The 11,034-nt window shown below is 45.0% G+C and overlaps 1 protein-coding gene across 1 annotated transcript; it reads left to right on the forward strand.

The window, feature by feature from the left end:
• The first annotated feature begins 5,197 nt into the window (after window positions 1–5,197).
• ZNF706 (zinc finger protein 706) lies at window positions 5,198–10,652 on the forward strand. The gene is made up of 4 exons (XM_005516983.3): window positions 5,198–5,353; window positions 8,305–8,441; window positions 9,616–9,723; window positions 10,348–10,652. Exons 2-3 carry the CDS (start codon window positions 8,307–8,309, stop codon window positions 9,709–9,711), a joined length of 231 nt encoding a protein of 76 aa, XP_005517040.1. The 5' UTR covers window positions 5,198–5,353; window positions 8,305–8,306; the 3' UTR covers window positions 9,712–9,723; window positions 10,348–10,652.
• Window positions 10,653–11,034: the final 382 nt, after the last annotated feature.

Here is an 11,034-nt window from a genome sequence, read left to right on the forward strand (position 1 = left end):
CAAAACTCACTTCCAACAAAATGAATTTAAAAGAGGAGAGACTGCAAAATACTTAAAGGTCACAAGGCAATCTTGGCCCATGCTCTCCAGGAGGTACATATGCCTTGAAATGTTTGAGGTACCGCATCTCCATGCTTCTGACTGCCTCCATCTGTCATTCTTCATGAGCCTTTTCCTCAAGTCTTCACATTTTTGTCTCTCAGAGGATGTGGGCAGGTCCTTATTGCATCCTCCCTTGTACATATTTTGCACTTCCAGTGGAGAGGAATGCTCACTGAAGCAGCTCTGACCATTCTTGCTGGAAAGGGTCAGGAGTTATGGGAAGAAAAAAAACAACCACCAAACCCAGAGAAAGGACAATTAGCTCTGTGTCACCAAAATCTACCATTGACTTTGGGACACTTCCTTGGGTTTGTCCTAATTTAAGGTTTGGTGGCAAAAGTATTTCTGCAATCTGCCTTGCTGCACAAGAGCCTAAGCCCATGGTAGAGGCGAAGTAGAAGTGAGAATTGTATCAACTTTTGGAAAAGTTTTACAAATATGTGGCCATCTGGTACACCGCCAGCTCACTGGGGGTGTGAAAGTACGGGACACTGTCCGGCTAGGAAAGATAATGTCCCTCTTATTTATGTGCTTCTGGAGTCTATTGATGGGACCAGGAGTACTGTGAGGAGCACAGGGAGACTGGCAATGTGGTGGACATCATCTGATGTTGTCCTTATTCTGGAGGCTGCCATCCATCAGGTGTCCCTGGAACAAAGCAGCTGTTCAGAAAGGCAGCAGGCAAACCAGAAAAGGCTGCTGCACTGCTGCTAATGGGGCTGCTTCTTTAAAGCTAGTGTGGAATTGGAAGGGTACCACAAGCCTGAGGTGTCCTGCCAAGAAAGCTGCATTGTTGTGCTGGCTTCTTTCCAAAATAGAGCTTAATCTTTGGCTTTCCCTTTCAATTTGCTAGTTCTCCTTTTTTCCTACCTTCATTTTCCATTTTTAAACCTCATGGATCAGCATACTGTACACTACAGAACACCTAGTTCTACAGCAGCATGCAAAAGGAGACATCACGTGCCTTGAAATATTTATTTCTGCAGTATATATGCATTGTGACTTGGTATCATCTCATGCCAGTACAGTGCTAAGAATCTACTGAATCTGTGAGCCAAATATGTGAGTTAAGATCTCACACTTCTTTTCTATTTGCCACAACAGCAATACAGTTCAAGCCCATGAGGTGCCCACTACAGCTCTGGAGAAGTAGCACAAATCAATTGGGGTCAGTGGAGGGACAGGAGTTAATGCTGTGTCAGGGAGGCGTGAATTGGATGTATGAAAGCTGTAGCTGTAGCTGTGAAAAATGCCTTTACAGGGAAAAGATCGGTATGCTAATGTGTGGGGGAGGGAGGAGGTGAAAGTCCACAAAGCAGAGAAAGGGTAAATGAGCAAAACACTACCTTGTGAAGCCCCCAAGTTGGGATAGGCATTGCTGCATGATGCTTTCTATCAACCAGCACTAACTACCAGGATTACAGCATGGCTGGGGTTCTGTCTGCATCCATGTCATCCTGTCCCTAATATTCAGTGATGCTGACTCTGATCTACCACTGCATCAGCCTTGACTATTCTTTGAAAGGCTGTTGGGTTCAAAGCCAATCTCTGCTATTCTGTGTTTGTGTCAACATTGGTCTGCATCCACAAAAATCGAGTGAGAAGACTGCTGTCACTTGCAGGCCCAGAGCATTTCCTTCCTTTTCATTCTCTTCTTTAGACATGACAAGGGGTCATGGTGGGGTACCAAATAAAACCCCTCCATAGGCAGGCACATGGTATTAGCATGTTCCTCCCTGTGAGCGAGGGCCAAGGGCAGCCCTTGGCCACAAGCCAACATTTAGCCAGTTGAGATGATGTTTGATGTGACACTGGATCAATAGTGAACAGAGGAGCAAATGAACAGGAAAAATATACCACAGTAAGTGCAGCTGGGAATGGCAGTGGGAGGACCTGGCAGATGTACAGGGGCTGATTCAGAAGGGAGATGCAGCCCCACCTATGCTGTTGTGAGCAAACTTGCCCTGCAGCTCACGACAATTGCTTTTAAAATGGGTTTAATAACACATGTCAAGATGCCACCTGGTTCCCAGCAGGGAACTGTGGTGGGGACAGGAGTCATACCAGGGTGAGACAGCTTAAACTGGCCTGCAACAAAATCCAAGTGTCAACAAGCTGCTGCTGGGCAGAACAGGTATTCTGACCTAATGGCAGAAATTGCACCTCTCTGCAGGCACAGAAAATGATGGCGGGCTGGAATCCAAGGGGATGAGAAATAAGTATCAGAATAAAAACCAATCATGACTGTTTAAAAAAAAACCCAACAAACTAAGAAACAATTCTGCCTTACAGCACTGCTCCTTCCAGTTTCCTTTGCTGCTTCCCTCCACAGAAGACCATAATTTCGGGGTTTATTTGATCACGCTGTTCACCACATTCAAGCTTGGGCTTAAATCAAAGTCTTGTTTCTCATCAGTTGCCTCAACATGAGAAGATAATTTTTTTTTTTTTTTATTTGCACTATTTTTAGGGGCTACATAAGAGCTAAATTGCCTTATCCTTAAGGAGCTATGTTTTCTATGCATATGATGCTTCTACAGATTTCAATGAATTGTAATTTTGTTAGGCTTGGCTTGGGGTAATAAACACCTTGCATTTCATGTACTCTTAATTATGGAGAGATGTTCTTGTTTTTCACTCTGTTTTAATGCAGAGTACTTGGTATTATCTGTGGGGTTTGGGAGACATTTTTAAACTAGAAAACAACAATTAAACAAGAAGCACACAGAAGAGTGCTGAAGTGTATTTCTAGTAATTTTAAGATGTAACACTTCAGTGTAAAGTTTTCATTTATTTTACATTTTAACTTTTATTTATACTTTCATTCATGCACTCTGTCTTGCTTCACCTCATGTGGGAGCAACACAAAGGAGAGGAAGTCCACAAGACAGATAAACTGCAATTACCAGGTTCATTTCATCAGAGCTGTGCAAAGCATCCAGGTCCGCCTTGCCTCTCTAACAGCTCACCACATCCACCCCGTATCTCTTTGCTAACCTGCACATGCACATGGAAATATCCCCTTTGGCGTGATAAATAAGTTCCATGCAGTGAATCAATTTTGAAAAATTATCTACAGTGACTGGGAAGTTTTCCTTATTATCTTAGTAGTAGAAATCTCAGCTGTGGGCACTTAAATTCTTCTTTCACTGTGGTGTTTTTTTCTATCAGTCTCTTTGGAATGATATACAGAATCTACAGCACAATGGGATAGAAGATAGAGCAGAGAAACAGTCACAGTCCCCTGTCCTGCAACACCTATTCCTTGTTCTCCTAAAAGCAGAAAAAGCTTCTAAGACCAGCCAGAGCTCAGCATGTGCTTGGGAGATCCGCTTTATCCAAAATTCTTGTCCAGCCAGATGTATAGCAATGCCATAGTGTGGGAACACAACTCTTGAAAAACCCCCTCCAGTTCTGCCAGTCCTTAAAAATAGCATCAGCCAGGACAGAAACTGCTTTTTCACTTGTCAATCTCCTCCCTGATGAAAGCAAAACTTCATTCTGAAAGCCACCTGCTTGTGAGCATAGAACACAAAATGCCTCCCTCTCCACATCACTCCACAAGCACATAGACACTTAGAATGTTTTTTCAATAGTTGCTTCTTTCCATAAAGTTCAGTGACAAGACCATTTTAATGCAGTGTGGATTGCACTGTCCTGGTATAAGCGTTCTCATTGCTATCAGTTTAATGTGGAAGACATAGTTGGAAAACGGAATGTTACGATTATTTTGGTTTTTGGGGTTTTTTTAAGAAGAATGTTAGGAAATTAATTCTTTATCACAGGCTTATGTTTGACTATCTTAGATGTTGTGACATCCGGACCAACTCGCAGTGACTTAAGTGTCAGAAATCTACTATACAGCTCCTTTGTAACTGCTGTCATGCTCTAGCAAGACTCATGATAATGGCCTAAAACCTTCACTGTACTTCTTTATGGATTTTTTTGTTGTTGCTGCATTTTCCCCTCTTGGATCAGAACATTACAATCATTCTGCCTAAGCTCTGCAAAACATCAAGCTAATACCTTATAGTTCCTCTGGTAGACATGTTACGTTTGCTCTTGTGCCCCAGACACAGAACTGCTCAAGATGCCAGGTTTCGAAGCTACAACAATTACTCAATGAGTGGCAGAATGTCATCTCTAAGCAGAGATGCTGCCTGTATTTCACCTTTTCCTAACAGGTGCTTAATCTGACCAGGCACAAACATTCAGCCTTCCTTTGGCTAAATCCTACGAAGAGGTGCATAGAAAATAAAGAGCTCCTCCTTCATGCTTCCTCACAGCGCCTGCCTACATCTGTATTCATGCAAGTCAGTAATTTTCAAATCACACGTGCAGTGGATACTGCCTGTAAACTTCCTCTGCGATCCTTGCGAAACGCGTCCAAACCATATCTAGTGCACTTTATTTTGAATAAAATTCTGCTTCTCATCGCAGGCTGTTTCCTTCTACTTTACTTAACCCTTCAAGCCCACACATGGGCCGCCTGTGTGAACTGCAGCCAGAAGAGAATCCCCTTCTCTCTGCCATCCCCGCCTGGCCTCCTCTGCAGCGCCTTCCCGAGAGCCCCTCCCGAGCCATTTATCCGGATCCCACTGAGCAGGAGCAGCGCTATTTTTAGGCCGCGCCCGTACGCTAAGCACCGAGGAATGTGGCTGGGAGCGGGCCCGCCGGGCAGCGCCGACGGCCCGAGAGCAGCGCTGCCGCATGCCGCGGGCTCTGCGGCACCGCGAGCCGGGGCTCCGCCAGGGCTGCGCTCCGGGAACCGGGCGGGGCAAGGCTGGCTGTCCCAGCTCATCCCGCTGCGCCCCAGCACCGGACACCGCCCAGCGCGTGACTCCGGCGCGCCCCTGCCCGCAGCCAGCGTAGCGGAGTCCCGAGGGTCCTACCGCCGGGCTTGGCAGCCCAAGCCCCCCAGTCCGGCTGCTCGCGGTGGAAGCCCGCAGGGCTCTACCGCCGCCGGGACGCGAACCCGCGGCCCCGCAAGCACCGCGACCTCCCTGCTGCGGCCCCGGTGTGTCCCGCTGCCCCCCCGCCGGCGTTATGTAACGGCCGCGCGCCGCCATTGGCCAGCGCCGCCCGGGGCGCGCGGGCGCGGGGGCGGGTCCGGCGCGCGCGCAGTGCTGGTCCCGTCCCTCCTCCTCCTCCTCCTCCTCCTCCTCGTTCTCCTCCCGAGCGGCGGCGGCGGCGGGGCCGCGCGGAGCCTTCACAGCGCTCGGCAGGGCCGCCCAGCCCGGATCCCGCACGGGTGAGCAGCGCCGGGGAAGCGGAGCGGAGGGGAGCGGGGTGGGGCGGAGGAAGGGAAGCGGTCCTGGCCCGGCAGAAGGGGGGCCGCCCGACCCGACCCGGCCCGGCCCGGCCCGGCAGCGGGGCGCGCTCAGCTCTCGGGCCGCCGCTCCCGAACTGCGGCCTCCGTCCGTCTGTCTTTCCGTGGTCACTTCCCTCCCGCGGGGCACGTGGTGGGGCTGCGGCTGCGGCTGCCCCTGCCCCCCCGGGCCTGCCCGACGGCCGCGGTCGCCCCCGGTCCCTGCGCGCCGCAGGCCGGGCCCGGGCCGGGTCGTCTCTCGCGGAGCGGCCGCCCGAGCCCTTCGCTCCCGGCCGGGGAAGCCGCGGTGCCTCGAGCTGCCGTGTGCCTCTGGAAGTGACAGCGGAAGCAGCTGCCGGTGTCCGGTTTTAGGACATGAAACTCCTCTCGGGTTCTGATTACTTACATGGAAATGACCCCGTGTGAAGCATGGCTGTGCTGCGGATTTCAGCCTCGCTTCCCGACAGTGCCCGTGCTGCTGCTGCTGTTATGATTTGGCAGCAAAAAATCCTGTTATGGTTTGGCAGCAGGTTTTCTCAGTGTGTTCTGTTTCCTACGTGCTCGCGCGTTCTTTATTTGGAGACAGTAGCCTGCTCTGCTGGACTCTGGGAATGTCCCTGATAGGGAAAACAACACTTACCTGCGTTGTGCAATTGAAATTACTGATTTGGCCTTGTAGATTAACTCATCCTTCTTTTAAACGAGCTTTGAGATTACTTTTTTCGTCATTTTCTTAAAATAATAATAGTCTAAACAGTACTTTTCTCTGTTTCAGAAACACTCTGTTTCAGCTGTATTAATGTAACTTGCGGTATTTAAACTCTTGGATTTTTGATCTTGGGCATTGTGTGCTGGTTGATATTTTTGAAAAAATGTTTATGGTCGTGTTTTCTTGTCTGTGCCTTAACTAAAACCAGCAGTTGCCAAGTCCATAAAAGCTCAGTGTGGTTGGCTGTTGTAATGTAGTACTTATCAAGGCACTAAAATACAAAGTAATATGCAAACACTTTGTGAAAGTAATTATTTTTTGTTACATCTTAGTATTTTCTGTCAGGAGCTCTCTAACTTCTGGACGATTGCTGTAATGCTGATAAAATGGAAGTGAAATGAAACCTACTGTTCCTTCTTGTGTATGCAAAAAAATTCTTTGTTTTAATAATTTTAAATAGGAATCCAGTGTTCTGATTGAGCCGTGCTGGATGTACGCAGCATGAGGCCCTGGCTGGGGCATTCTGGAGTAGTTGTAGCATCCAGCGAAACATAGACTGGCACTTTTTAGTCTTACTATCATTGAGAGATTTTATCTTACGGAAACTGTTGGACGCCAAATGTATTTCTGTCTGCTTGTTAATGGAATTAATGTTGTGTTCAATTTTATTATCTGTATGGACCTCTGAATTCTCTTTTAGAGAAACTGGTGGGGGAAGAGGAGGGGACACTGAAGATGTAGTGTAAAACTTCTGTAGAGGGTTACATGGTGGTGTTTGATGCCACGAAAGAACCGGGCTGTGGCCTAAGAGGTGTCTCTCCATTCACAAGAGCTGTGCTGCGTCTCGGCCATCATTTAGCTCAGACGTTAGGCACATGTCCAAAAATTTCTACAATACCAGTGAATTTTCACGTGTTGTTGATGTTTCATAGAAAGTTAATTTTCATAATTGTTTTTAAGGGCTTTTAATATATATTTACTAGAGGTCGGTCACTGTTTGGATAGGCTTTTCTCTCACCTTGGGAGGCCGCATGTCCTGATGGGAGGGACTGTGTGGCAGGCCTGGTGTAGCCATGCAGTGTGTCTGTCCCACAAGTAACAAACCTGGGGCAAGTGCCCAGGTTACCCAGAGGAGCAGTGATCAAGCAGCTGCTCTCCTGGGAACACGAGACAATGGACTTTGCTGGCTTTCCTGTGCTTGGGCAGTGTTATGCTTCTGAGAGAGCTGCACAACTAAACTGTGCGTGGGCCATGAGGGACAGGGAGAGAGGCAAGAGCAGAAATTTGGCTGCTGGGTTATATAACCACGTGCTGAATCCTGTTCTGTTGGTGTGCCCAAATCCTGTCTGGTGTCTGCTCTGGGGGTGGGGTGCAGGCTGAATTGGGTGTCCTGGTGGGCTGTGTGCAGGTGGAGTGTGCTGCTGTGCAATGCAATGTCTTGATGCTCCCTGAATTGTTACACTTTTGTCTCATCTTCTGGTGGAGCTTGTAATGGCATATGGCAATGGAATTTACTTCCTTTGTGCTCCTGGGTTAGGTGGAGTAATGGCTTCTGATGCGGGCAGTCTTTTTTCTTTCCAAGAAATCATACGCACGTAAATGTGGCTGAAAATAAAGATACAATAGCCACCTGTAAAAATCACCTTCAGTAAAGAGGAGTGACCCTGTTGTTCTTGGTGTTCCCAACTTCAAAGCAGCTCACAAACACCTACAACAGAAGAAAATAGTACGCCTTGTGTAATACTTTGATTTGCCTTTCTTGAAATTTGTTTCAAGTTCCAGAGATAAAAGTTGAGTCTTAAGCTTTAATTTAAGAAAACACAAACAACCAAACCGCTGAATTTTTAGTACCTTTTAAAAAAGAGAATAAGTTTCTATTAACTGTAAAGGAAACTTTTAATTATTCTAACTGATAACATTTTTCAAAAGTAGAGCTGAATCTTAGTAGAGGAAGACACTTAGAATGGCCTAATAATTCTGGTGTTTATTTTAAGAATGATACTGAACCCAGAGGCTTTACATAGCAAAGAGCTTGAACAGATGTCTGCTGTGTTTGAGTTTTGGGAGTTGTAGGCCTTGTGGACAGAGCGCATGACTGCATTGTCCTTATGGTTATGGCTTCTTAGTCAGATAGCAGCAGTAGTTTCTCATGTTTGTAGACTAAATGTCTTCTTTTTGTTTGTAGATATGGCTCGTGGACAGCAGAAGATTCAATCGCAACAGAAAAATGCCAAAAAGCAAGCTGAGCAAAAAAAGAAACAAGGACATGATCAGAAGGCTGCAGCCAAGGCTGCCTTGATATATACCTGCACTGTCTGTAGGGTAAGAGGAACTGAAGTCACACTAGTCTTATAGGGAGAGGTCTGCCTTCCTGCCCAGAACAGGATTTTTAGAAAATTTTATAGTGGAAACTAAAATACTTAAGTGGTTGTCTAGCTCGTTGGTATAAGAAGCATTTGCATCTGTTATGTGACTTGCTTACAGATTACTCAGCTGTACTGGTAATTGAGATAGAGAATCTGAGAGGTCAAGTTCAGGTCTGATTTGGGTAGTTATTTTGCCTTTTGTATTACAGTGGTCTGCATGTGCTGTTAGTATGAAACAGAACATGTAAGAAGTGTGCGGTCAATTCTTGTTTAGTCTCCACGTGGAAACATATTTTCTTTGTGATGGAATTGGCCTGTCTTGGAGTCAGTGGTTATGGATGGATGTTGCTGTAGAAAGGAGGAGTGGTGGTGCCAAAAGCTTTAATGTGAGCTTGATACACAGTAGCTTTTGCTAGAAAACTTGCTTGACAAGAAAAGAGAAATTTAAGTACTAATCAGCTTGTACTTTTCCTTCTGTCGGGTTTTCCTAAATGCTTCTTTTGGAGCTGAAGGATAAACTTGCCATTTTCACTTCAGTGGTCAGTCTCAGAATTGATCTGCCACTTCAAATGTCTTAAATAAGATTCCAAACTGAGGGTTGATTACTTAAGTACTTGTAACCAGCTCCTCTTGTTGTGAAATCAGGCTGTAGTATCAATCACTTTGGGCATTTGATGCCTGCAACTGTGTCGTAGTAAAGGTCTGAGATAGCTTGTGCCAAGTAGAGACTTGGTTCATGCTGTTCTTGGGCTATTGGTAAACTAAAGAAATAGCTTATTTTGAAAAGGACAAGTGTTTATATTTAAGGTGTTGAAAAAGACAATGGGGAGGAGGAGGTAGGTTTTCCACCAAACCAGCCTGTGAAGTGTAAGATGTGCAAGGAGATACCTAGCCAGAATAACACCATTGATGGACATGCCAAAGCAAGTGTGAGAGTAGTGCTTAAAAGCACCTCTGAAAATAGGCAGTTAAATACTCCATCTTACCCTGCAGCTAAGTTAGTGGTGCTTCTGTCACTACAGCAGTAATCATCAAGGAGGTAGTTGTCTTCCAGGCAAAGAAAATAAAGGTTTTGTAGTATTATTTAAGTTTTGTACTGTGCATAAAGTTTAATGTCTCTCTTTAATCAGACTCAAATGCCGGATCCCAAGACCTTCAAACAGCACTTTGAAAGCAAGCATCCTAAGACTCCACTTCCTCCAGAATTGGCTGATGTTCAGGCATAAAGTTGTCTACAGGTCATTACCTTAATTTTTAATTGATTGTCTGAGAAAGGTATATTATAAATTGGTTTTTTTTTCCACCAACAACTGGGACTTACAACTTGCTTCAGTTCTTTTAATTTGAAAACTACCGTAGGTTAAAGTTATACCCTTGAACTGTTAAAAGTAGAAGAAAGAAGCAAGCTAGTTCTTATATGGATGAAATGGCTGTGGCATTTTGCTGTGCCTGGGGGTTGTTTTAAAAGAGATTAATTTTATTTCAAATGGTCATTCTTAGTGTTGTAGGAATACTTGATTATTTAGTTCTTGCTTTGAAATGTTAGTTTTGCTTTTAACAAAATACGTAAGTACAATCTGTCTGTTACTACAAAACATGTAATGTAAAAGGTCATTTAGTATTTTTCCAACAATTGAGCCTTTTTGTTCATGAAGCTATACAAGTGAATGCAGAAAAATCTGAATTTCTGTGTTAACTGTAGAAGAGATTTCCCAGTAGCCAGTTGTTAGGCTGTAACTGAAAGTGGTTATAATAAAAGGCTGAAATAAGGTAAAAAGCAGTAGTATAGTATTTCATTCTTGCAGAGTTAAGCAGCATTGTGTAATGGTTCAGCTTAACCAAGTTGTTCTTGTTTTTTATAGGTGAAGTCATGACACCTATTGACTCTTCTACTGTCAGACCTTACATAACAAACCTGCAGCTGCTTTTCTAAAACTGTTGATCAGCAAAAATGAAGGGGCTACAGAAACATTCATATTTTTATGCTGTTCCCTCTTGGGCTTCATGCAAAGACAATTCTGTGTAAATGTACAGTTGTGCCCTATTTGGAAAACCTAAAAAATCAGTCCATACTTGTTATAAAAAATTTTTTACAATTGTAATTATATTGATGTTCATATTGTGTAAAATAACTCACTTAATAAAGTAGTACTTTGATTTTACAATATCACAGATTAACTCCTTGTAGAAATTCTGTTTCACCTTTCTGCATTATCTGCCTTATGAAATAATAAAAAAGACAAAAGTGGAATTTTCCCCATTCTGCCAAAACATGAGCAGTATCATTCCACTGCAAGTAATGTACATTACAGTAAATTAATCTTAATGTGGAGAGGGAAGCTGCTCAGATTTACTGTCCAATCTTGAGCCCAGCCACTAGTGGTCAAGCTGATGGCTCAGGGTGCAACACACCCCTGAGCAGCTGCATGAGAATCATGAGACTTTCTCCTACGTTTTTGTCCTATGTACTGGAGTCTTAAGTACTGCAAGCCATTCCTAATGGGATTCCTTTACTGTGAGGGATCGTGTTCCTTGAAGTCATGCACTGG

The sequence above is a fragment of the Pseudopodoces humilis genome, chromosome 1, assembly GCF_049639895.1.
Source record: "Pseudopodoces humilis isolate 2021_Gansu_Grassland_sample_001 chromosome 1, ASM4963989v1, whole genome shotgun sequence".
In the NCBI taxonomy this organism is placed as follows: Eukaryota; Metazoa; Chordata; class Aves; order Passeriformes; family Paridae; genus Pseudopodoces; species Pseudopodoces humilis.